General features: G+C 41.0%; 1 protein-coding gene across 5 annotated transcripts in view; it reads right to left on the bottom strand.

Moving 5' to 3' along the window:
- Nucleotides 1-365: 365 nt before the first annotated feature.
- LOC111961354 (copine-3) overlaps nucleotides 366-26648 on the bottom strand; it is a 73688-nt gene continuing 47405 nt past the window's right edge. For 4 of the 5 annotated variants that reach the window (XM_070444508.1, XM_023983552.2, XM_023983570.2 and 1 more), the window contains 14 exons: nucleotides 22018-22197; nucleotides 21788-21862; nucleotides 21600-21671; nucleotides 21382-21465; nucleotides 16103-16192; nucleotides 15628-15726; nucleotides 15166-15252; nucleotides 14237-14296; nucleotides 13640-13773; nucleotides 13072-13126; nucleotides 12927-12978; nucleotides 7024-7157; nucleotides 4588-4824; nucleotides 366-4342 (listed from right to left, as the gene is read on the bottom strand). In XM_070444508.1, the coding sequence (XP_070300609.1) occupies nucleotides 4229-4342; nucleotides 4588-4824; nucleotides 7024-7157; nucleotides 12927-12978; nucleotides 13072-13126; nucleotides 13640-13773; nucleotides 14237-14296; nucleotides 15166-15252; nucleotides 15628-15726; nucleotides 16103-16192; nucleotides 21382-21465; nucleotides 21600-21671; nucleotides 21788-21862; nucleotides 22018-22197 (1473 nt within the window). In that variant the 3' untranslated portion in view covers nucleotides 366-4228. Of the gene's footprint in view, nucleotides 4343-4587; nucleotides 4825-7023; nucleotides 7158-12926; nucleotides 12979-13071; nucleotides 13127-13639; nucleotides 13774-14236; nucleotides 14297-15165; nucleotides 15253-15627; nucleotides 15727-15796; nucleotides 15893-16102; nucleotides 16193-21381; nucleotides 21466-21599; nucleotides 21672-21787; nucleotides 21863-22017; nucleotides 22198-26648 lie in introns of all 5 variants that reach the window. The other variant, XM_023983561.2, reaches the window with a different exon arrangement.

Genomic DNA, 26648 nt, shown 5'->3' on the forward strand with positions numbered 1-26648 from the left:
GGGAGACCCATAGGGCGGCGCACATTGGGCCCAGCATCGTCCGGGTTAGGGGAGGGTTTGGCCGGCAGGGATGTCCTTGTCCCAACGTGCACTAGCGACTCCTGTGGTGGGTCGGGCGCAGTGCACGCTGACACTGTCGCCAGATGTACAGTGTTTCCTCCGACACATTGGTGCGGCTGGCTTCCAGGTTAAGTGGGCATTGTGTCAAGAGGCAGTGCGGCCTGGCTGGGTTATGTTTCGGAGGACGCACGGCTCTCTGCCTTCCGTACGAGAGTTGCAGCGATGAGACAAGACTAACTACCAATTGGATACCACAAAATTGGGGAGAAAAAAGGGGTAATTTTTTTTATATAAAACCAGGCAAATCATTTAGAAATATGTATTTATTTCAGAATGCAAAAAAACATGTTGCAAAAAGCTATATTTCAGAAAGGGTGATAACGAAAGCATTCTAAATATAATTGGCTGAATGTTGGTATGGCTAGGCTTAGATAAAGTTATGGTCTCTTGGTTACAATGATATTTCATTTTTATATAATTTGTTTTGGCTCCTTAATTAAGTATCTGATAAGATAAACACTTGACACAACTGTTTGGCATTAAGTTAGAAAGTGTGTTTTTTCTGATCTAAATGGCACATCACCGTCTTGCTGTATAACGAAGACAAAATCAATCCCATGGCCCTGTGAAATTAAGATTCTGTTCAAATGTGTAGATTACACCCAAATCCACTTCTTTGGCCTCAAAAGCACATTACTAAAGCAAACCAGATTCATGGCATACAGAGAACTCATTTACAAAAATAATAAAATAAAAATAGAACATTTGTCTTAATTATAATTGCAGACCACATTTAGGAAATAGAGACCCCTTTGAAAAACAGCCATCATTAGGTCGTCTCACTGTCTCAGAGTATAAGGTTGTTTCATATTTTCTAAAATAAAAAAAAACTATAATTGTCAATTATCTAAACTCAAGAGTTTTTCATATTCACATATTGTAGAGGAGACCCTATTTTACAAAATCTGTGGTGTTTGTGTTGTCCCCACCATCAGTTGTGACACAGCACACTTGATAACAGGGAGGGTGTAATTTAAAACAGAGAAATATAATTCCTAGATTGGACCTATCCCTTCAGACCACTGCAAATTTAGCTGGTACGCCATAGGTATTAAATAGAATTGACATTTTAACTTCCAACTACTACCACAAAGACGGCTGCCGGTTCTCACACCGATGAATGGGACTGTCTATTCCAGCAGGACTCAACGAGGTCCAGCGCTTGCTGGTTTTCTGTTCTACTGGAATTTATTACACACACACCTGGAGTCCCAGGTCAGAGTTTAGTTTGAGCGGTCTATTCGATCATCTATATTTCTACGATTAACACATTTCCTATAGAACCCTCAAACTCAACTCTGGATCTCAAAGACAGTTCCACTGTATTTTTTCATTGTTCCCCTCTAATCAGTGATTGATTTAGACCTGGGACAGCAGGTGTGTGGAATTCATTATCATGTATAACAGAACACCAGCAGGCTCCGGACCTTGTAGGGTGAGTTGAATACCCCTGCTATAGAAGATTGTTTTAAATAATATTGTCAATGGATATTCCTGTTCATGTCAACATTGTCTGATGGGTGGACCTGCAACAATTTTTATGGTACCATTTGGAAGTTGAAATGTTAATTCACATTTTAGTATACTGCGTTTCAACCAATGGTGGGCATAACACAAACACCTAATTTGATGTGAAATAGGGTATAAACTACAGCATAACACAAGAAAAACACGTTTTGTTAATTAACATTAAAAAAACAACAACCCTGTTTGTATGCTTTGAAATTACATCAATGACCAAGATATGGATGTCTCATGACTTGTGGGTGGGGGGGGGGGAAATAGCAAAATGGGCAAACTTTGTGGAGCTTTATCTCCTGAACGGTTGGTCATTCCGGTCAAATATTCATATTCTGACCATTTCTACCATGGGCAAATATGTAGGCAAAGTTATGTTCTAATCAAAAGGGGTATCCTCCAACACAGCCACTTAGATTTAATTCATTTAAATATATAACATCATTCTCAAATCTATCATTTTAGTTTCCATTGTTTTAGGGAGAAAATAGAATAGGCGAAAGCATCTAACATCTGGATCAATAGCAATTTCCTGATAATATGGTGTTCAAATGGGGGTAGTAAACAATTTGTGAGAAGTTCTACAGCACTACTCTAATTAAGGCACATTTAATCTTCGGTACAAAACTTTAGCAATCCATAGCATGCAGATTAATATGATTTAGCATACATTTCTAAATAATCTCCAGCATGAGAATACCATTCTAAATTGGATACGTTACAAATGTCAAAATGTTATCATTACTGGAGCCACATCAGTTTCGTTTCACAGCTAGCTCGCTAGAGATTTAGAGTTAGCTAGCTACCAATCCTATTGCTACCTATACTGTAGCGTCATGCCTCCAAAAATGACTTTGTCTCCAGTTATGTTTACATTTTGGCATTTGTGACGTATACACTTTAAGCATATTAAGTGCAAGGTGGTGTATAATACCAGCTCTCATAATGTGACATACACTATCATAAAAAACTACATTGCATAAAGGTTAATAAGCAGTGAAAAAAGTCATGCACAAGTATTCAAGTTTGAGTGGTGGAATACCGAGTGATGGAGTGATAATGGCCATGATGTAATAAACACAATTAGGAAATGAAGACGTTTGCACTGATAACGTAGAATCACCCTGCCTAACCTCTATAACGGAGGAAGCGTCTTTGCAATGAAAATAAAGAGAAGTATCCCCTAAGGAAAAAAAGTAGGCTACAAACAAACGAATACTGCTAAGAAACACATTATTGTGTTAAAGTCTGAGGTTCTAAATTGGAGTTTGGTATAGTTCCAAAGAGATTCTGACTTGCAACACGTGAACATGCACAAGATACAAAACGAATGCAGCCACTTCAAACTCGAAAATCCAAATTTGAAGATGGCCAGACTTCCAATACGGGATTTGAAAGGCTGGCCACACGAGACAAAAGGCGTCCGCATGCTTCCCATCCGAAACAGTTCGGTATAGTGTGTGTGCATATATTAGGACGACATTGACTGTTTTTGTTCGTTTTGGTCTTTAGCAAGGTTTTTTTCTCCTGTTCGCACACAAAAAAAACCTTGGAGGCAAGCTGAATTTCAGTAGCCGAAGTCTACACCCCTTCGTCAGTCATTGGTCAACAGGAATGTTTGTCATTCAACGAAGTAAAAATTTATGACATTTCTTCAGTTATCTTAGATTATTTCTGACTATTTTGAGGAAGTGTATACTGGCTACGGAGTCTCAAGTTGTACAAACAGTACCATCGCTGCTTTTTTTCAAGCGAAGGTCTTTTAAAGGAGTATGTAAGCACACTCGTTCAGTTCACCTAGCCGATTTCTGCTAGGTGCCAGCCGAACCAAAGCATGCAGAAGCCTTTAGAAACATGTAACGTGCGGTGCATGCTCTAAGCATTTGTAGCCATTATTATTTTGAAGATGTACCACCAGTAACGCCTTGATCAGACCTACAGCATCATTGCATCAATGCTGCATAATCAATTCTGGAGGTCAAACTTTTTTCATTACGTAATACAATTGTTTTACTGGATGTGTGCAACAAAAGTTCAACATTCACCCTTTGTTACTATTTCCGTCAAGTCTACAAATACAATTTAATGCATACGTTGGATAAATCCATGTATGCGCCACACAGAACGCACTGCAACACAATGTGTTTGTGTACCAAAACGCAAATAATCTCTTGGTCTGATCGAGGAGTTCAAACTTTATTTGTTACGCGAGTAGCCTACTTTATTTCATCAAATGTTTTGAAGCTGCATTTCACGAAATGCAATATTATTTTAGCTTTATTTAAAGCTCTCCTTTCCACTATTTTTTTTAACATCACCCTTCTTGAACTCCTTGTTACTTCCAGAGGAATGAAAGAAGAATATCTGAAGCAGCAAAGAATGAGAAATATCTATGACTAGAAAAAATTATATATATATATATGGTCAGAATTGTCATAAGTGGCATCAAAAGGCAAAATGAGCATTGACAGTGAAATCATTTCAGGATTTTCACATCCGATAGTGGGCATACTCATAACCCTGTGTGGTGGGGTGTGCTGGCTCCCTCAAGTGGCTAGGAATGAAAAGTGCTGCATTTCTGCTTGCTCCACTAAGCTTTGAGGGCAGGAATGTTGACTGGATCCAGTTTCAGCATCTTGAAGTAGGACACAAGTTGGTTGGGCACTTCAGCCAAGACACTCTGGGCGAGGGCTTCCTTAGGGGCCTGCAGAGGGCGGAAGGACAGTGAGAAGGAAAGAGCTCCAATAGCAGTGCAACAAAATATACAAATAAATTCAAGATAGAAAAGTATGTAAAATCTGTCAATATCTCGCCAAAGTGTTATGGAATGGTGCCACACTACCCACTGATACAGACTAAAGTGATGTACACTTGTGAATCCTCGCCAAACTGGTGTGGTACTGACAACACATTTCACAATGACACAACTGCAGATTAAAATAAACATACATTGGCAAACTGTCTGAGGGGCACAAACTGCACAATATCCCTGGTCACGGGCTCGCCACTCAGGGACTTGAGTACGCCGTCGTCTCCATCTAGCAGCTCCATGGCCTTGAAGTCTGCTTCACCCACCCCGATGATGATGATGGACATGGGCAGCCGTGAGGCCTTGACGATGGCATCCCGGGTCTGGTCCAGGTCCGTGATCTCGCCATCGGTGATGATTAGCAGGACAAAGTATTGCTGAGGGAAGTTAAGAGGACAGAAAAGTTTGTTAAATTTGATTTAGTTTGAAATGAACTAGACATGGCAAATCTTCCTGCTTTCCACTGTGTTCATATCTGTTGAGTAGGCTTGTATTGTAAATGTCTGATTTGTATCATGTTTGTACACAGTGCCTTCGGAATGTATTCAGACCACTTGACTTTTTCCACATTTTGTTACGTTACAGCCTTATTCTAAAATTGATTAAACTGTGTTTTTTCTCTCAATCTACACACAATACCCCATAATGACAAAGCAAAAACAGCTTTAGACATTTTTTCAAACTTAAAAAAATATATTCTCACATATCACATTTACATACAGTATTTTTTAAAACTATTTTCTACATTATAGAATAATAGTGAAGACATCAAAACTATGAAATAACGCATATGGAATCATCTAGTAACCAAAGTGTTAAACAAATGAAAATATATTTTATATTTGAGATTCTTCAAAGTAGCCACCTTTTGCCTTGACAGCTTTGCACTCTCTTGGCATTCTCTCAACCAGAGGTAGTCACCTGGAATGCATTTCAATTAACAGGTGTGCCTTAATTTGTGGAATTTCTTTCCTTATTAATGTGTTTGATCCAATCACTTGTGTTGTGACAAGGTAAGGTTGGTATACAGAAAATAGCCCTATTTGGTAAAAGACCAAATCCATATTATGGCAAGAACGGCTCACATTTTTATTTATTTAACTAGGGAATTAAGAAAAATTCTGGTTATCAAGGAGCAAAGTTTGACACTTTTTTTTTTAAATTAAGAGACGAGCTTAGTTCTCTTTACTGACCATAACTTTCACTTGTCTGACCGCTTGCATGACGAGGAGTTTCTCACACGACTGGCCAATCTGGGTGATGTTTTTTCTCACCTGAATGATCTGAATCTAGGATTACAGGGACTCTCCGCAACTATATTCAATGTGCGGGACAAAATTGAGGCTATGATTAAGAAGTTGGAGCTCTTTTCTGCCTGCATTAACAAGGACAACACACAGGTCTTTCCATCATTGTATGATTTTTTGTGTGCAAATGAACAAGCTTACGGACAATGTCAAATGTGAAACAGCGAAGCACTTGAGTTGGGTGCGCAATTACGCAGGTACTTTCCCGAAACGGATGACACAAACAACTGGATTCGTTATCCCTTTCATGCCCTGCCTCCAGTCCACTTACCGATATCTGTGAAAATGTAATTTAAATCAGAAGCCACTGCCAGATTTCTTGATTGGGCTGCGCTCAGAGTATCCTGCCTTGGCAAGACACTGATGCCCTTTGCAACCACGTACCTATGCGAGTGTGGATTCTCAGCCCTCACTAGCATGAAAACTAAATACAGGCACAGACTGTGTGGAAAATGATTTAAGACACTCTCTCCAATACAACATTGCAGTTATGTGCATCTTTTCAAGCACACCATTCTCATTAACCTGTAACCCATTAATTTTCGATTAACAAATTAGGTTTTATACGTAAGATGGTTAAATAAAAGAGCCAAATTATTGATTATTATTATTTGTGCCCTGGTTCTATAAGAGCTCTTTGTCACTTCCCACGAGCCGGGTTGTGATAAAAACGAATTCTTATGTTTAATAAATGCATTGTATAGTGTGTGTGTGTGTGTGTGTGTGTGTGTGGGGACGCAACTGGAGGTTGGGAACCACTGCTGTAGAGCATCTTCTGTTTCCAGGTGTCAAAGTTATCTATAAAGAGTGATTTCAACAGAGCTACAGTAATCTTTTAGCCAAGTGTGTAATGCCAGTAGCCTGCTGAATCTTTCACACTCGTGGGCCAATAGAGCTGCCAATGACAACAGCTGGGGCAATGGCGGAGGAGGTCCGGCCATTCTTTCCCCTTGAGTGGTTTTGCAAACCCCTCAAGGATCGAAGGGCGGTGGGGCCCAATGGACCCGAGCCAGCTGTAGTATCCTTTGTGGATGATGAATGGGCCGAAGTCCTTCCTGGAGCCCACCCCTCTTTATTCATGTTTTTGTTTAGTCTGATGTTTTTTTGTTTAATTTCTACAATTGTAAAGCGACTTTGGGTCCTTGAAAAGCGCTATACAAGTCTCATGTATTATATTGTTATAGTCTATTTTAAAAGGTAAGCCGAAAAAGTGAAGATAACCTTTAATGAGATGGAGGGGAAGAGGTGTTGCCTGTGGTCTAGACTCACCGATGCGTTGTTCTGCTGTGCCGCCCCTGACGCGATGCCTGCCACGTGGTTGATTATGGGGGAGAAGTTGGTGGGACCGTAGAGCTTCACCTGAGGTAGGGCCATGCGGTAGGCCTCCACAATCCCCTGGACCCCTGCAACACACAGGGCCACAGTTTGAGCTTGAACTGGTGTATATACTGTAGGTCAGTGATACTCAAAATACTATTTGGGAAGGTTCAATCACACACATTTCCTATGCGGCAACGGTCTGGATGGATATTGTACATTTTATGACTTGGGTTACATGTTTTTGCTTAACATTTTTGAGGAATACTGGTAAATACATCAAATGAGACTAATTAGATATTTAAATGAATTAAAAACAAAAAAAATATTTTAGTACAACATTAAACTTGACTGAAAATATGCAAAGAAAGTGCAAAGTTGTGACATTGCTGAAGAACAAAGTGGTTGCATAGTTATCTGTATGACAAAGGTACACTGAACCAATGGCCTTCAACGGACAAGGACTTAACTTCTCTAGGGTAGGGGGCAGCATTCGGAATTTTGGATGAAATGCATGCCCAAATTAAACTGCCTGCATCTCGGGCCCAGAATATATGATATGCATATAACTGGTAGATTTGGATAGAAAACTCTAAAGTTTCCAAAACGGTTAAAATAGTGTCTGAGTATAACAAAACTGATTTGGCAGGCAAAAACCTGATTTTGTAGTTTTCTATTCAATGCCAATACAGTATCCATTGACTTAGGACTCAAATTGCAGTTTCTATGCCTTCCACTAGATGTCAAGTCTTCAGGAATTGTTTCAGGCTTGTATTCTGATAAATTAAGTAAGAGCAGTCTGAATGAGTGGACCCTGCCGTGTCACAGAGCTTTTTCCTGCGCCAGACCGAGAGAGTGCGTTTCTTGTTTACCTTTTAAATTGACGACGTTATTGTCCGGTTGAAATATTATCGATTATTTAGGCTAAAAACAACCTGAGGTTTGTATAGAAACATGTCAAACGATGTTTATATGAACTTTACGGATACAATTTGGATTTTTTTGTCTTCCTGTTTTGACTGCGTTTGAGCCTGTGGATTACTGAAGAAAACGCAAACAAAACTGAGGTTTTTGGGTATAAAGAGACTTTATCGAACAAAAGGAACATTTATTGAGTAAATTAATGTCTGCTGAGTGCAACCATATGAAGATCAAAAGTAATGGATTCATTTTATCTCTATTTCTAAATTGTGTAACTGTTCTACCTGGCTGGCTACTGTTTGTAATGATTTGTCTAGTGGGCTATGTTCTCAAATAATCTTAAGGTATGCTTTCGCCACAAAGCATTTTTTTTAATTTTAAATTTATTTTTATTTTTTTAAATCTGACACCGTGGTTGGATTCACAAGCAGTTAATCTTTAAACCTATATAAAATATGTTTTGTTTTCTGAATTTTTATAATGAGTATTTCTGTATTTGGCGCCCAGCAGTTTCACTGGCTGTTGAAGAGATGGGACGCTACCATCTCACGTGCCCAAGAGAGGTTAAAGGGATAGTTCATCCAAAATATAAGTTTGGGTCAAATGTCTCTTACCTTGAGATGTGTGTAGGCCAGAACACAATAATCTGTTTTGCCAAAGCCAGGAGTTAGCATGGTTAGCATTGTCCACAAATATGAATGTAATCCATGGTACCGATGTTAGCAAAGCTGCATTAGGAGAAATTTCCTAAAAAACACTTTAAACTAAATTCGGTAGTTAGTGGAGTTTGCAGGGATTTGTTTACGTGCATACTGATGAAATAATTGCTGGAATTTTGTTACTCAAAACAACCCTTTTTCTTCTGTAGTCTCACATCACATCTGTTTCTGTTGTTTGCTTTAACATGGACAATACAGTTGTATTGCATTGTAATTTGAATCTTCCATTGGGATCTCAGACATAGTTCAATCAAGCCAGGGGTGTGAATCTATCAGACCATTGGAATATTACTGCAAAAATAACTACATTCCCGTGGGGAAAATAACATGAAAAGGTTCTTAGAGTATCAACGCTACCAAACAGTTTAAGGCGCTTGCAATGCAGCTTTGCCATCAGTACCATGGATTACATTCATTTTTGGACAATGCTAATAATGCTAACTCATTATGGCAGTGGCAAAAGTAAACAACTAATTATTGTGGATGCTGTCACTCGTGGTCTACAGACAACTCAAGGTAAGAGAAATTTGGCCCAAACATTTTGGATGAACTATTGCTTTAACAGTGGCAGTCAATATGCTTTGAAGTGATTGAAATGCATTAGAAAAGGTATTGGAAAGTTTAGGAAAACATCAGGGATGACAATCTGTGTATTATCTTCTGTGGAGAATCAATTCATATTCCCCAGTCATTCTCTGGATGCGTCACACTCCCTTATAACGAGCCGTGCAAAGCTTATGAGTGTCGTAGATGGAAACAGAAGACTAATTTGTACATAATACTGCTGCTACCGTCTCTTATGTCCGAAAAAAAGCTTCTGGACATCAGAACAGCGATTACTCGCCTTGAACTGAACAACTATTTTTTCTTTAATGATTTTGATGAGGGATTTACTGCAGACACCCAAACAGGCCCTCATACCTGTCATTCGCAGGAGCTAAATGAATTCTATGCTTGCTTCGAGGCGTGTAACACTGAAACATGCATGAGAGGATCAGCTGTTCCGGAAAACTGTGTGATCACGCTCTCCGCAGCCGATGTGAGTAAGACCTTTAAACAGGTCAACATTCACAAGGAGATTGTGGTGCCTTGTGAGGATCCAGCGACGAGTGCCTAATCTGCCTTTCCCATCGGTACTATTGGCCAACGTACAATCGCTGGAAAATAAAGTAGACGAACTACAAGAACGTATATCCTACCAATGGGACATTAAAAACGGTAATATCTTGGCTGAGTCGTGGCTGAACAACATGAATAACGTACAGCATCGGCAGGATAGAACAGCCACCTCTGGTAAGACAAGGGGTGGCGGTCTATGTATATTTGTAAATAACAGCTGGTGCACGATATCTAAGGAAGTCTCAAGGTTTTGCTCACCTAAGGTAGAGTAACTCATTCGTAGCTGTCTATTTACCACCACAAACCGATGCTGGTGCTAAAACCACATTCAATGAGCTGTATACCGCCATAAGCAAACAGGAAAATGCTCATCCAGAGGTGGCGCTCCTAGTGGCCGGGGACTTTAATGCTGGGAAACTTCAATCCGTTTTACCTCATCTCTATCAGCATGTTAAATGTGCAACCAGAGGAAAAAAAAAAAAAAAAAAAAATGTAAACCACTGTTACTCCACACAGAGACATGTACAAAACTATACATCGCCCTCCATTTGGCAGATCTGACCATAATTCTATCCTCCTGATTACAAGCAAAAATGAAAGCAGGATGCACCAGTGACAAGATCAATAAGAAAGTGGTCAGATGAAGCAGATGCTAAGCTACAGGACTGTTTTGCTAGCACAGACTGGAATATGTTCCGGGATTCTTCCGATTGAATTGAGGAGTACACCACAGTAGGTACTGGCTTCATCAATAAGTGCTTCGATGACGTCGTTCCCAGTGACTGCACGTACATACCCCAACCAGAAGCCATGGATTACAGGCAACATCCGCGCTAAGCTAAAGGGTAGAGCTGCCGCTTCCAAGGAGCGAGACTAACCCAGAAGCTTATAAGAATTCCCGCAATAATCTCCAACAAACCATCAAAATAGGCAAAGCGTCAATACAGGACTAAGATCGAATCGTACTACACCGGCTCCGACGTGGCAGGGCTTGAAAACTATTACAGACAACAAAGGGAAGCACAGCCGAGAGCTTCCCAGTGACACGAGCCTACCAGACGAGCTAAATTACTTCTATGCTCGCTTCAAGGAAAGTAACACTGAAACATGCATGAGCGCATCAGCTGTTCTGGAAAACTGTGATCACGCTCTCCGCAACCGATGTGAGTAAGACCTTTAAACAGGTCAACATTCACAAGGCAGCAGGGCCAGATGCATTACCAGGACGTGTACTCTGAGCATGTGCTGACCAACGGGCAAGTGTCTTCACTGACATTTTCAACCTGTCCCTGACTGAGTCTGTAATACCAACATTTTTCAAGCAGACCACCATAGTCCCTGTGCCCAAGAACCTGCCTAAATGACTACCGACCCGTAGCACTCACGCCTGTAGTCATGAAGTGCTTTGAAAGGCTGGATATGGCTCACATTAACACCATTATCCCAAAAAACCCTAGACCCACTCCAATTTGCATACCGCCCCAACAGATCTACAGATGATGCAATCTCTATTACACTCCACACTGTCCTTTCACACCTGGTCCAAGGGAACACCCATGTGAGAATGCTATTCATTGACTACAACTCAGAGTTCAACACCATAGTGCCCTCAAAGCTCATAACTAAGCTAAAGACCCTGGGACTAAACACCTCCCTCTGCAACTGGATCCTGGACTTCCTGACGGGCCACCCCCAGGTGGTAAGAGTAGGTAACAACACATCCGCCAGGCTGATCCTCAACATGGGGGCCCCTCAGGGGTGCGTGCCCAGTCCCCTCCTGTACTCCCTTTTCACTCATGACTGCACGGCCAGGCACGACTCCAACACCATCATTACATTTGCAGATGACAACAGTGGTATCACTGACAACGACGAGACAGCCTATAGGGAGGTCAGAGACCTGGCCGTGTTGTGCCAGGTAAACAACCTCTCCCTCAACGTTATCAAGACAAAAGGAGATGATTGCGGTCTACAGGAAAAGGAGGACCGAGGACGCCCCTATTCTCATCGACGGGGCTGTAGTGGCGCAGGTTGAGAGTTCCTTGCGTCCACATCACCAACAAACTAACATGGTCCAAGCACACCAAGACAGTCGTGAAGAAGGCACAACAAAACCTATTCCCCCTCAGGAGACTGAAAAGATTTGTCATGGGTTCTCAGATCCTCAAAAGGTTCTACAGCTGCACCATTGAGAGCATCCTGATGGGTTGCATCACTGCCTGGTATGGCAACTGCTCGGCCTCCGACCGCAAGGCACGACAGAGGGTAGTGCGTATGGCCCAGTACATCACTGGGGCCAAGCTTCCTGCCATCCAGGACCTCTATACCAGGCAGTGTCAGAGGAAGGCCCTAAAAATTGTCAAAGACTCCAGGCACCCTAGTCATAGACTGTTCTCTCTGCTAACGCATGGCAAGCGGCACCGGAGCGCCAAGTCTAGGTCCAAGAGGCTTCTAAACAGCTTCTACCCCCAAGCCATAAGACTCCTGAACATCTAATCAAATGGCTACCCAGACTATTTGCATTGTGCCCCCTCCGCTCCTGCTACTCTGTTTATCATCTATGCAGTCACTTGAATAACTCTACCTACATGTACATATTACCTTGACTAACCGGTGCCCCCGCACATGTACCGGTACCCCCTGTACATAGCCTCACTATTGTTATTTTACTGCTGCTCTTTAACCATTTGTTTTCTTTTTTTTAGGTATTTTTCTTAAAACTGCATTGTTGGTTAAGGGCATGTAAGCAAGCATTTCACGGTAAGGTCTACACCTGTTGTATTCGGCGCATGTGACAAATACAATTTGATATTGGAGGTTACACACATATCCACGGTTCTAAGAACTAAGCGGCGCATTCGGTTGACAGAGGAAAATCAATTCTGTGTTGTTCGTATTGAGTATGGGCGCTGTAGGTTTATATGTTTAAAATGGCAAATAAATGAATGAATAAATCATTATGCATCTTGACCAACAACAGGCAGAGTATGGTTTAATTTAATCTAAACAGGTTAGATTAATAAACATGAGGTGATAGTCATGCTGATGGACATGGATTATATTAACATACACACTTCACAGAAGGGAAATATTTACCTTGACAGTAAGGATTACTTGGGTTGAAGTTCAGTGCAAATTCATGGGATACCTGCAGGGTTAATAACACAACAATTTACTAATTTATAAAACGTGTTTTCCTGAAATATTTACCCATGATTCTTTTATTTATTTTTTATCTAACCTTGAAGTCTGGGGGCACTTGAGCTCCAAATCCAAAGGCAGGGAAGAGTTTGTCACTGAGGAAGCGCATATAACTTGAGATTTGAGTAGACTATCACAATGACCATGAAAACAATGGAGGGATGTTGTCCACGCCTCAATACAAGAGAGTCAGAGTAACAGGCCAAACCTGCCATGTTAGTCCATTTAGGTCCACGCCTCTACCAAATTGTTATTTCTATAATGATCCTTAGGGCTAAACATTTCCATGACCTAAATCTGCCCAACCAGGAAGTCAAGACATGTGCTCTTATTCATCTCAGTTGCTGTATTCAGATTCCCTTTGCCTCTCCCCCAAAATGTGCAGTTCCCTCTTCCTCTCATAAATTTAACAGCATTGGACTGGTGTCAGCATGGGCTGGAGAGCGTACCCACCATATTCGTTACACCAGATAATTTATTTTAAATGCGTGGGTGGTGAACAAGTGTACACTGAGGAGAAGGGTAGGGAATCTGAATTTAGCCATCTATTAAATCTACTCATGGTCTCTCCCTCTTCGGCGTTCTACTGAGCAGAAAGTTCTTCTTACGTGTCATAGTCCTGGACCACAAGGCCCACTGACCATGTGGCCGACAGGTACTGGTTCAGACCATCAGGACTCAGGTAATGCAGGGACTGTGGAGAGCGAGGGTCGCCGTTTGACCCAGTGAAGTCAATGCCCACCTTAGAAAAATATAGGAACCATGAGTGATGGTCCAATTGGTACAAAAAGCAATCCGGGAATGGTACATCAAATTTTGGAATTTTATAGATCTAGCCATTGATTCTTAAAGAACTTGTAAATGCCTCTTGAGCTTAGTCTATTTGCCGTACCACAACAGAACCGCAAATATAAGCTTGTTTTAATCAATTGTTTGTAATTGCTGTAAAATATGTACTCTATTTTGAGAGTGGTTACATTTCTCCAGCCCCATCCCTCAGCCGTTTACATTTGACATTTAAGTAATTTAGCAGACACTCTTATTCAGAGCGATTTAGTTAGTGCATTCATCTTAAGATAGCTAGGTGGGACAACCACATCACACATTTTCAATCCATCAAACATATTGCTTGAGTTTTAGACATGAGCTAATAAACAAAACTTCAACCCCTTACTTCTGATTGTATCTGAAGAGCCTGCACTTACCGTAAAATTTATTTGGCAACCTCCCATGACATAGTCCAGGAATGTGTACTGTGCCTGTATCTAGGGGGAAATTACAATTTGCTTTAGAAGTATCAACTTTTAAAAATAGGGTAAAATCTAAGGGATAATGATAAGCTACTGTGCAATTATAGTGAACAAAAATATAAACGCAACATTTAAAGTGTTGGTCCCATGTTTCATGAGCTGAAATTTAAAAAAAATCACAGAAATGTTCCATATGCAAAAAAAACATTTCTCTCAAATTTTGTGCACAAATGGGTTTATATCCCTTTAGTGAGATTTTCTCCTTTGCCAAGATAATACATCCACCTGACAGGTGTGACATATCAAGACGCTGATTAAACAACATGATCATTACACAGGTGCACCTTGTGCTGTGGATAATAAAAGGACACTAAAATGTGCAGTTTTGTCACAAGACAATGCCAGATGTCTCAAGTTGAGGAAGCGTGCAGTTGGCATGCTGATTACAGGTATGTCCACCAGAGCTGTTGTCAGAGAATTGAATGTTAATTTCTCTATCATAAGCCACCTCTGTTGTTTTAGAGAATTTGGCAGTATGTCCAACCAGCCTCACAACCGCAGACCACGTGCAACCACGCCAGCCCACGACCTCCATATCTGGCCTCACCTGCGGAATGGTCTGATTGGCTGAGGCTGGCACCCCAGTGGGTGGAAATCAGTCAATTGAAATAAATGAATTAGGCCCTAATCTATGGTTTTCACATGGGTGAGCCTGGGAGGGCATAGACCCACCCAATTTGGAGAAGGCCCACCCATGTGAAATCTATAGATTAGGGCCTAATTCATTTATTTCAATTCACTGATTTCCATTTATGAACTGTAACTCAGTAAAATCGTTGAAATTGTTGCATTTGATATTTTTGTTCAGTATAATTATAACCTACCTGGCAGCCCTTGACACTGATTACTCCAGAGTTTTTGTAACTCTTCTTCTTCTTCTTCTTCTCTGGATGGACACAGTCAAACTCCACCTGATCACAATGGGCAATATATAAAACTTCCTCAAATACAAAACTACCATCACCATGATTAGATACATGAGGCAGAAACACTTTACATTAAGCTGCTCAGCTCTTACACGTAGTTAATATATAATGCATATGGTATCTATACTGTAAAGGCACAGAACAAGGATTAAATTGTAATCAGAAACTGGCAAAAAAATATATATAAATGAGTAATTAGTGAAGTTACTGTGTAGTGGGATACAATTACACAAAACAACTAAATTCATGCAAGATGGTATCTTTACAATTTAATGTCAAGTGGGACCAATAGAGAGACAGCAGCTTAATAGTAAGGCAAGCAAAAAGTAAAAGTGCTAGAAGAAAAATACATGGTCTCACCGGCGAACCATGGGCAGCTTTCTGCAGCTCAGACACATTAGTTTGGAAAACACCGATAAGGTCATGCGAGCCATCACTATCATAATCAGAGCAGTGGACCTGGGGAAGGGGGACAGGAGAGAGGGAGTTTAAGAGAGACAAAAGGACAGAGAGGTTCTCTTTGGCTCACCGCACGGTCTTTAGCATCCAAAAGCTGGCGGGTAGTGCAAGTAAACTCGCCTATCATATCTGAACTGGTGTCTTCGTCCTTATCGTAACAAGTGACCTGCCAGTAACAGACACATAGGTAAGCCCTGGGGCTACAGTAGGTCAGAGATACCATAACAATAGGGCTGTAGGTTATATCAAGACAAAACAACTTTTTTGTTGTCACAATATCTAATTCAACAGGTTCTATAGGACACCATAAGCTCTGAAAGTTCTCTACATGCTAGTGCAGGTCTGCCAAATGCCATGGTCTTTTAGCTATTCATACCTTGATTGGTTTGCTCATGTCACAGTTGCAGAATGTTTGCAGAGCCACAGTGAATTTCTTCCATGACGGACTCAGATTATTCTTGACAACCTAACAAAATAAATACAAAGAGAATGTAAAATAAAAAAAAGTTCAAATGTGACTGACCGGCTCAAATCGGTCTTATGTAACAAAATTTTAAATTGTATTTTTTAAATTATATATATTTTTTTCATTGGATAAAAGAGACTTGGTTGCAAAGCGTCGGAAACTTTCTGCAAATTTTGCTTAAATTCGTCAAAAAAGTTATCTTAACAGTGAACCTTTTTTGTGGGATACACATAAGGCAATTCTAGGTCTTGTGGCATATTTTAGTTAAACTATCCCCAATTCAATGGAATTGCAACCCTTTGCATGCACAGTGCATTCTTCCATCACATGTACAGCTGATTCTCAAGATCTTGCACACTAATGAGATGCTTTAAGCCCACACTACACTGTCTGAGCCAAGGACTACATGCTTTCTGGTAAGTTTTGATTACAATACTGGGTGGAGTGTATATATTTCATATGACATACATTCATTTTTGTTAACTGTTAAAGAGTAGCCTACAGCAAAGTGTTTAAATCATTTCTAACTTAACACTTTCTGCTAGTTAGTTTTTGCTACCATGTGGGTTTTAGCTCGCTTGAGCCTGCTAAATGAGGAGTGTTAATTCACCTTTTATTTTAAAACATTTCATACAAAAGAGTTGTTTAAATCTAACTGCTTAACTATTTATCTGTACATGGAATTGTATTATTATTTTTTTACTCATTGTTTTCTAATCTTTACAGGAAAATGCAACGGGCACTATCTGATGTGGAGACATTTCACTGCAGCTAATGTAGAATGAAAAGCTGTGTACATTTGAAAATAATGTGCCAAATCATATGTGCAGAATGCAACAAAGATGCAGAATCATCTGGCCAAGTGCATAAAGTTCCCTCGGTGCTCACAAGCAACCTCTGACAAAAGTCCCTCTACTTCTATTTGAGGTAAAAATGATGAAGACACCTTATCGATAGCAACAGCTCATGGTCCTCACGTTTTTTTGACTCAATGGAGGAACGTAGGTCAGAGAAAGGCTGATGAATGTCTTGCTAAAGCTGTGTATGCAACTGGTTCACCTTTGATGCTCACAGGCAATGGGTATTCGAAGAGATTTCTGAATGTTCTTCGCCCAGCATACACCCCTCCAACCAGACATGCTTTATCTACTCATTTGCTGGATGCAGAGTTCAAGTGAAGGTCAAGCAAATCATAGAGAAAGCAGACTGTATTGCAATCATCTCTGATGGGTGGTTGAATTTTTGTGGGCAAGGAATAATGAACTACATCAACTCCACCCCTCAACCAGTATTCTACAAGAGCACAGACACAAGGGACAGACACACCGGTCTCTACATTGCAGATGAGCTGAAGGCAGTCAATGACCTTGGACCACAGAAGGTATTTGCACTGGTGACAGACAATGCTGCAAACATGAAGGCTGCTTGGTCTAAAGTGGAGGAGTCCTACCCTCACATCACACCCATCGGCTGCTCATGCATTGAATCTGCTCCTCAAGGACATCATGGCACTGAAAACAATGGTTACACTCTACAAGAGAGTCAAGTTATAGCAGCAAACTACATCACCAAGCAAAGTGAGAAGAATAAGAGCACCACATTGAAGCTGCCCAGTAACACCCGTTGGGGTGGTGTTGTCATCATGTTTGACAGTCTCCTGGAGGGGAAGGAGTCTCTCCAAGAAATGGCCATGTCACAGTGCCGATATGGACAGCCCCACCAGGAGGATCCTCCTGGATGATGTATTTTGGGAGAGTGGTAAGCAGCCTGAAACCTATAGCAGTAGCCATTGCACAGCTTAAGGGAGACAATGCCATCCTGTCTGATGTTCGGACTCTGCTTGCAGATGTAAGAGAATAAATCCTACTGCCCTGCCCACTTCACTGTTGGTCCAAGCAGAGGAAACTGCAGTTCTGAAATACATCAAAAAGCGTGAAGACTTCTGCCTGAAGCCCATACACGTGGCAGCGTACATGTTGGACCCCAAGTATGCTGGCAAGAGCATCCTGTCTGGTGCAGAGATTAACAAGGCCCATGGTGTTATCACTACCGTGTCTCGCCACCTTGGCCTGGATGAGGGCAAGGTTCTTGGCAGTCTGGCGAAGTACACTTCCAAGCAAGGGCTTTGGGATGGAGATGCAATATGGCAGTCGTGCCAACATATCTCATCAGCCACCTGGTGGAAGGAACTGTGTGGATCTGAGACTCTTTCCCCTGTTGCCTCCATCATCCTACAAATCCCACCAACAATAGCCGCCTCAGAGCGCAACTGGTCCTTGTTTGGGAACACACACACACACACTCTAAAGCACGCAACAGGCTGACCAATACAAGGGCTGAAAAATTGGTTGCCATCCGGGCAAATTTTAGGCTTTTTGAGCCTGACAACGAGTCATCCTCAACAAGGTTGGAAAGTGACTGAAGATGAGGCCTCAGTCTGATGTTCAAGAGGTGGACATTGAGGAGCTCCGGGGAGAAGACATGGAAGCCCGAGTCTAGAAACTAAAGCTTTGGTTGTCTTCCTCTATCATTTTACAGATGTATATTGAAAATGTTTTTGGGAGATGCAATGGATAATTGGGGGATCACTCAATATTCAATTTTGTTGTTCAGTGAAATCATCCCATGTGAAGAGTCAACTCATTTAATTAGTTCAATTGGTAACTGAATTGTTTTTTATTTCTATTGGAAGGATTGAATCATTTGCAATTATGTCTACTTATGATAAGGTAAAAGGTTTAGGTTTCTGTCTCCATTTCCAATGCAATAAACATCTACATTTAAATTATATTAATTTGCATATATTTCCGTTAATTCCGACGGAAAGTTTCCACCTCTGAATATTCCCCAAAATGTGCAACCCCAGTAGAGACTCAGAGCTACAAAATGGTATATCACACACTACAGTTGAGAAACAACGGGAATGTGATTTTGCTTTGAATGTTTGTAAACTCACTTTTAAGAAAATGTCCTTTGAATGTTTTGGTACTTCTCCTGGAGAGCTGTTCTTTGTCTACACCAATTCAGCATCATTCACACCCTCTTAAGCTTTAGCCCAACATCGTGCACGCTCTGGCCGATGAGTTTACGGGCACGGGCCATATTCAATGGGTGTTGAGCGTTCGTAGCTAGCTAGCTAAACAATGAACCATAAATCACAACTCATGATGTTATTACCCTGCAGGTAGCTAAGCAACCAGGTTCAATGTTAGCTAACTAACACTAAGCTATAGCTAGCTAAGCAAATAGCTCTGCGATACAAATAATAAGGGCATATAGCGAGCCAGCCAGCTAGATTGGTAAACAATGAACCATAATCACAACGTTACTACCCTGCATGAAATCTGCAGGTAGCGAACCAACCAGTTTCAATGTTAGCTAGCTAACATTAGGCTATAGCTAGCCAAGTAAATGGCTCTGTCAAAATTAGAAACATGTAATATCTGACAATGTAGCTAGCCAGACTATCATTCATGGTTGGACCCGTCTCCTGTCGGATGCCATGGTTGCCCTTAGTTTGAAGATGTAATCTGGAAACTATCATACTTGAATTCCACTGATTTCAGAGAGCAACATGCAGTTTTAAAACACAATACATAAAAAAAGCTGCGTTAGGATTACCTATACAGACTGACTAGCTCAAATAGACAGAAGCGTGTTATATGGCAGACCAATCCAAAATTATCTCTCAGCATGTCCAGCTCACTCATTATCTCAGCCAATCATGGCCAGCGCGAAGGTTGCTGCCTTTTTCTTTGGCTAAACCAACTAGACTCGTAATTTAACAATTGTATTCGTATTTACAGATGGCATACAAGTTTGTTATTAAGGCACATGCCTTCTCGAACGTGAACTTACATTTCCAAAAAAACGAATTGTGATAATTTAACAAAAAGTTTGTTCAAACGGCTCTGTGAAGTAGTGACCCACAACATACACCTAGTTTCTTGAAATGGGTCACAAATGGCTGAGAGAAACAAGTCACAACAAATAAAAATTACAATTGCACCATGCCAAAATAACAATATAGACAAATAAGGTCAGGCACGATACTCTCTCCATTAAAGAAATACTACTTTATTAGAGAACGTTTCAAACATGCTGTTCTGGTGAAAACAACTTCATCAGACAGAATTCATTACAAAAATAGGTAGCTGTACTCTGGACTGGTCTCAGAGTAGTGGTGGGCTTGTGGAAAGAAGCGGGCATTTTAAAAGAAACGTGGGTGGTGAAATGCGCGTGAATTAGCCTATTTTGTTCTGTGTCCTTGAGGAAATTAATGGCGAATAACTGCTAAATCAGTTTTAAATCACATACACAACTAAAACTTTTATGGAAGCAAAACATGACAATTTATTACCAGTATTCTGTGTCATGAACACCCGATGAGTATTCAGTCTCGTAGTCATTTTCCTTGAGGAAAAGCATGACTACTAAAGCAGTTGAGTTCCCATACACAGCGCACCCCCCCCCAAAAAGCAATTGTGACAACATGAAGATCAGCAACCAGTGTATCCTAATTTGACACTGCTGATATAATGTGCTGGTATCAGAGTGGTATGAAGGTAGGCCAGGGGTGTTCAATGACAGTCCGGAAGGGCCAAAACACTTACTGGGTTTTCATCCACTCCTTCTAATAAGGGGCCGATTCAGACCTGGGACACCAGTTGAGTGCAATTAACGATCAGGTAGAAACAAAAAAAAGTTTCAGCCCTCCAGTAGCGGAATTGAAAAATCCTGCTGTAGGCCATTTCTTCCCGATTTACTTCGTAAATTGGTTGTCACCAGCTCGTCAACAAACTTGTAGCCGGGCAGGCAAACTCTTAAGTCGGCCCTTGAGCAAGCTTGCTATTGGTGTTTAGAAACTGGACATCGACAAGTTTAATATTTTACCTTGCCCTCGGTAGCAATTAAACGCGATAGATGTCAAATGTTCACAACACAACATTAAGATGTTAAGATACATGCAATGTTTTTCCAATGTATGAGTGATTTTACAACGTTCATTCTGAGTTTCACCAACTTCGATGAGCCTTCCTCTCTACAGCCGTGTCTGCCCGAATCTCTGCACTCGCTGGCAAGAACTGAAAGAAACCAATTACATGTGCGCCTACTTTCTTTCTGACATACCCAGTCTTTGTTCAACATATTGGGTTGCAGCTATCCCAAACAAATATGGTGATAAATACCTCTGTTCTGTGAACTAGCTGCCACTTGCCATCATCTCCTTGCTTAAAGAATTCTAGGAATGGATCAGATTTCCCAAACAAGTCCTGCAATAGAGACAACCATGAGCACTGGGGAATAAATAATGGGTGGGAGAGAATTCAGAACTGTTTATTACATCTTAATAAAGTAAGCCACTTTCCATTTGAAAAGACTGCACTGAGAAGTGCCTCTATTGTACCTTCTTATCCAGGCCTTTAGCCTCCACCTCCAGCACTATGGCCCTGTTATCCTTTATCTCCTCAGCAGTAATCTATAAAACACATAATTTAACACAAATTAGAGAACTCATTTGATAATCTCAAGACAGTGTTTGCATTAGCCTTATGTTTGTCATCACAACATTTACACAGCCAGTTAAATACTTACAGTAATAGTGCCTTTTCCTGCAGGCTTCCCCTTCTTCAGTTGTAGAGGTCTGGTAAACTTCTTGCTGGACACAATCTGAAAGGCAAAATGGTTGGTTGTTGGAGGCACACCATCATTCGTATAGAAATTCTATAACATTGGGTTAAGTTTACACTTCAGAAGAAAAAAAAAAGTGCACAATGTATAATAAGGATGCGGACAAATTGGTCCACACATTCTTAGATCCTCACCTGTCCCAGTGTGCACTCAAACCCCCCCAGGTAGTCATCATCCTTCAGATCGACAGACTTGTTGTCTATGTCATAGACACCGAACTTCAACTTCTGCACCTTCTCAAAGTGGTAGTCCAGGAGCAGCTTCTTGGAGAACTCGGGGTCCTGGCAGTTTTCTACCCTCTCTGTGCGGTCCAACTGTATAGTGAAACAGAAAACATCTTCATGAACAAATAGGCCATTTGAGTATATACGGCGAGGTCCAAAAGTTTTTGGAAAGTGACTATTTTTGTCTCTGTACTCCAGCACTTTTGATTTGAAACTATTTTATTTAACTAGGCAAGTCAGTTAAGAACAAATTCTTATTTTACAATAACGGCCTACCCCGGCCAAACCATCCACTAACCCGGACGACGCTTGGCCAAATGTGTGCCGCCCTATGGGACTCCCTTTCATGGCCGGTTGTGATACAGCCCGGATCGAACCAGGGTTTGTAGTGACGCATCTTAGTCCGCTGCGCCACTGGGGAGCCATTATGAGATTAGTGTAGACTGTCAGCTTTAATTTGAGAGTATTCATCCACCGTTTCAACAGAAGTAAATTAACTTGGGTAGCTTTTTCCTGTTGATGCATTGAATAACAGATTCCAGGGGCGCAACTTTCACTGGGCACGGGACGGGTCATGCAAGAAGAGCAGAAACTGGCTACTCTTCAGTTGATTGATGTGGCTGGCAAGGTAACTGCTGTTTAACTTAACAGAAAAAAAACGTGTGTTTATTCACAGTGCTGAGCTATTACTGACGTGTAACGTTAGCTAATGTTTCGTCCCCTCTCGACTGAGGTGAATAAATTGGCAACACTAGCTACCACAGCCAGGTCAGCTCAAGCCTCTAGCGATCTGTCAGATAGTGATATGAAGTGGCTATTATTACTAACAGCTGTTATTTGTATGGACATGTTTTGTAGTCTTTGTTTAGTCACATTTTAACAGAAGTAAATTAACTTGGGTAGCTTTCACCAGTTGATGTACAGTTAGAGAGAGCTGGCCAACAAATGGTAAACATTAGCTATTCTTTTTGCCTCAATTACACTAAACCTGAATGAAACCATCGGCCGAACAATTGAAGATTGATTTTGATGTTATTTATGTGCAATGTGAATTTTTATTACTCAGTATGGCAATGTAACGTTATTGATCTGTCAGTTTCCATAGCTAATTCCGGACTTTTCACACTGACACGGTAATAAACAGCAATAAACTGTCATGGTGCACAGTAGAGGTCTGCGCCAAACCGATTTCTTTATCCCGCTTCTACCTGCACCCGCTGGCTTTCTGTCCGACTCCCGCCTGCTACCGCAAGAACTGCTCCCAAACACAATGTTATTTTAGGCATATGTGACGCAGCTCACTTGCCAGCCATGCTCCCAGCAATTTGCACCATATAGGTAATATCAAATGCGCTAGAAATAGGTTAACCTCACTAGGATATGTGGCCCACCTTGTCAGCCAGTGAAACTGCAGGGCGCCAAATTCAAAACAGAAATCCCATAATTAAAATTCCTCAAACATAGAAGTATTTTACACCATTTTAAAGATACACTTGTTGTAAATCCAGCCACAGTGTCCGATTTCAAAAAGGCTTTACGACAAAAGCACAACAAACGATTATGTTAGGTCAAAATTAATCACTAACCTTTGATGATCTTCATCAGATGACACTCATAGGACTTCATGTTACACAATACATGTATATTTTGTTCGGTAAAGTTCATATTTCTATCATAAAATCTGAGTTTACATTGGCGCGTTACATTCAGTAGTTCATAAACATCCGGTGATTTTGCAGAGAGCCACATCAATTTACAGAAATACTCATAATAAACATTGCTAAAAGATACAACTGTTATGCATGAATTTTAGATCCACTTCTCCTTAATGCAACCGCTGTGTCAGATTTTTTTTTTTTACTTTACGGAAAAAGCACACCATGCAATCTGAGTACGGCGCTCAGACACAAAACCAAGCTATACAGATATCCGCCATGATGTGTAGTCAACAGAAGTCAGAAATATCATTATAAATATTCACTTACCTTTGATGATCTTCATCAGAATGCACACCCAGGAATTCCAGTTCCACAATAAAATGTTTGATAAAGTCCATCATTTATGTCCAAATACCTCCTTTTTGTTTCCCGCGTTTAGCCCAGTAATCACAATTCATGAGGCGCGATCACTAGGTGCAGACGAAAAGTCAAAAAGCTTCGTTAAAGTCCGTAGAAACATGTCAAACGATGTATAGAATCAATCTTTAGGATATTTTTAACATAAATCTTCAATACTGTTCCAACCGGAGAATTCCTTTGTCTTTAGAATGGCAATGAACGCAAGCTACCTCTCACGTGAACGCGCGTGGTCAGCTCATGGCACTCTGGGAGAGACCTCATTCGCCCCCAATTCACAGTAGAAGCCTCAAACAAGGTTCTAAAGACTGTTGACATCTAGTGGAAGCCGTAGGAAGTGCAATATGACCCCATAGACACTGTATATTCGATAGGCAATGACTTGAACTACAAACCTCATATTTCCCACTTCCTGGTTGGATTTTTTCTCAGGTTTTTGCCTGCCATATGAGTTATGTTATACTCACAGACATCATTCAAACAGTTTTAGAAACTTCAGAGTGTTTTCTATCCAAATCTACTAATTATATGCATATTCTAGATTTTATGGCTGAGTAGCAGGCACGTAAATTTGGGCAAACTTTTCATCCAAAATACCGAATGCTGCCCCCTACCCTAGTGAAGTTAAATTACCAATCAAACCAAATTTGATGTCACATGCCAAATACAACACATAACATTACCGTAAAATGCTTACTTACAAGCCCTTAACCCACAATGCAATTCAAGAAATAGAGATAAGAAATGATTTACTAAAACTAAAGTAAAAATTCAAATAAAAAGTAACAATAACGAGGCTATATACAGGGGGTACCAGTACTGAGTCAATGTGCGGGGATAAACGTTAGTCGAGGTAAGTTGTACATGTAGGTAGGGGTAAAGTGACTATTCAGTGTTGCTTGGCTCGAAGCGAGCATAAAAAGGCATTTAGCTCGTCTGGTAGGATCACGTCACTGGGCAGTTCGCGGCTTGCTTTCCCTTTGTAGTAAGTAATAGTTTGCAAACCCTGCCACATCCGACGAGCGTCAGAGCCGGTGTAGTAGGATTGAATATTAGTCCTGCGTTGACGCATTGCCTGTTTGATGGTTCGTCTGAGGGCATAGCGTGATTTCTTATAAGCATCCGGGTTTAGTGTCCCGCTCCTTGAAAGCGGCAGCTCTAGCCTTTAGCTCGGTGCAGATGTTGCCTGTAATCCATGGCTTCTGGTTGGGATATGTACGCACAGTCACTGTGGGGACGATGTCACCAATCCACTTATTGATGAAGCCCGGTGACTGAGGTGGTATACTTCTCAATGCCATTGAATGAATCCCGGAACATTGTCCAGTCGGTACTAGCAAAACAGTCCTGTAGCATAGCATCCGTGTCATCGGACCACTTCCGTATTGAGCGAGTCACTGGTACTTCCTGCTTTAGTTTTTGCTTGTAAGCAAGATTTATGGTCAGATTTGCAAAATGGAGGGCGAGGGAGAGCTTTGTATTTGTCTGTGTGGATGAAAATAGAACGGATGGTAGAGGTTGGTTACCCACTCGCCAACGAATTCTCACAAGGTAGCCTGATCTCCGCCACCTGTATTTCTGTCTTTTCTTCATGCGAATGATGGGGATTTGGTCTCGGAGAAGTAGTATATACTTTGCGTCAAACTCATTAAAGAAAAAAAATCTTCGTCCAGTTCGAGGTGAGTAATCGCTGTTCTGATATCCAGAAGCTCTTATTAGTCATAAGAGATGGCAGCAGCAAACCTATTTACAAAATAAGTATGGTGGCGTATTTACAAGATTGTTATAATACTGTTATTGCATCAAATGGTTGTTTTATGTAATAGAATAGGGTTCTTAGAACTCATGTGTCTGTGTTAACGCTGACAGTAGATTTACGATGCCTTAAACAACTTGGGAAAATCCACAAAACGATGTCATGGCTTTAGAAGCTTCGGATTGACTCAAATGTCAATTAGCCTATTGGAGGTGTCCCTGTGGATGTATTTCAAGGCATACCTTCAAACTCAGTGCCTCTTTGCTTGACATCATGCAAAAATCAAAAGAAATCAGCTAAGACCTCACAAAAAAATTGTACGCCTCCAAACACCTGAAGATACCACGTTCATCTGTCCAAACAATAGTACGCAAGTATAAACACCATGGGACCACGCAGCCGTCATACCGCTCAGGAAGGAGACACGTTCTGTCTCCTAGAGATGAACGTACTTTGGTGCGAAAAGTGCAAATCAATCCCAGAACAACAACAAAGGACCTTGTGAAGATGCTGGAGGAAACAGGTTCAAAAGTATCTATATCCACAGTAGAAGGAGTCCTATATCGACATAACCTGAAAGGCACTGCTCCAAAACTGCCATAAAAAAGCCAGACTACGGTTTGCAACTGCACATGGGGACAAAGATCGTACTTTTTGGAGAAACGTCCTCTGGTCTGATGAAACAAAAATAGAACTGTTTGACCATAATG

This window comes from Salvelinus sp. IW2-2015, linkage group LG1, assembly GCF_002910315.2.
Source record: "Salvelinus sp. IW2-2015 linkage group LG1, ASM291031v2, whole genome shotgun sequence".
Classification (NCBI taxonomy): domain Eukaryota; kingdom Metazoa; phylum Chordata; class Actinopteri; order Salmoniformes; family Salmonidae; genus Salvelinus; species Salvelinus sp. IW2-2015.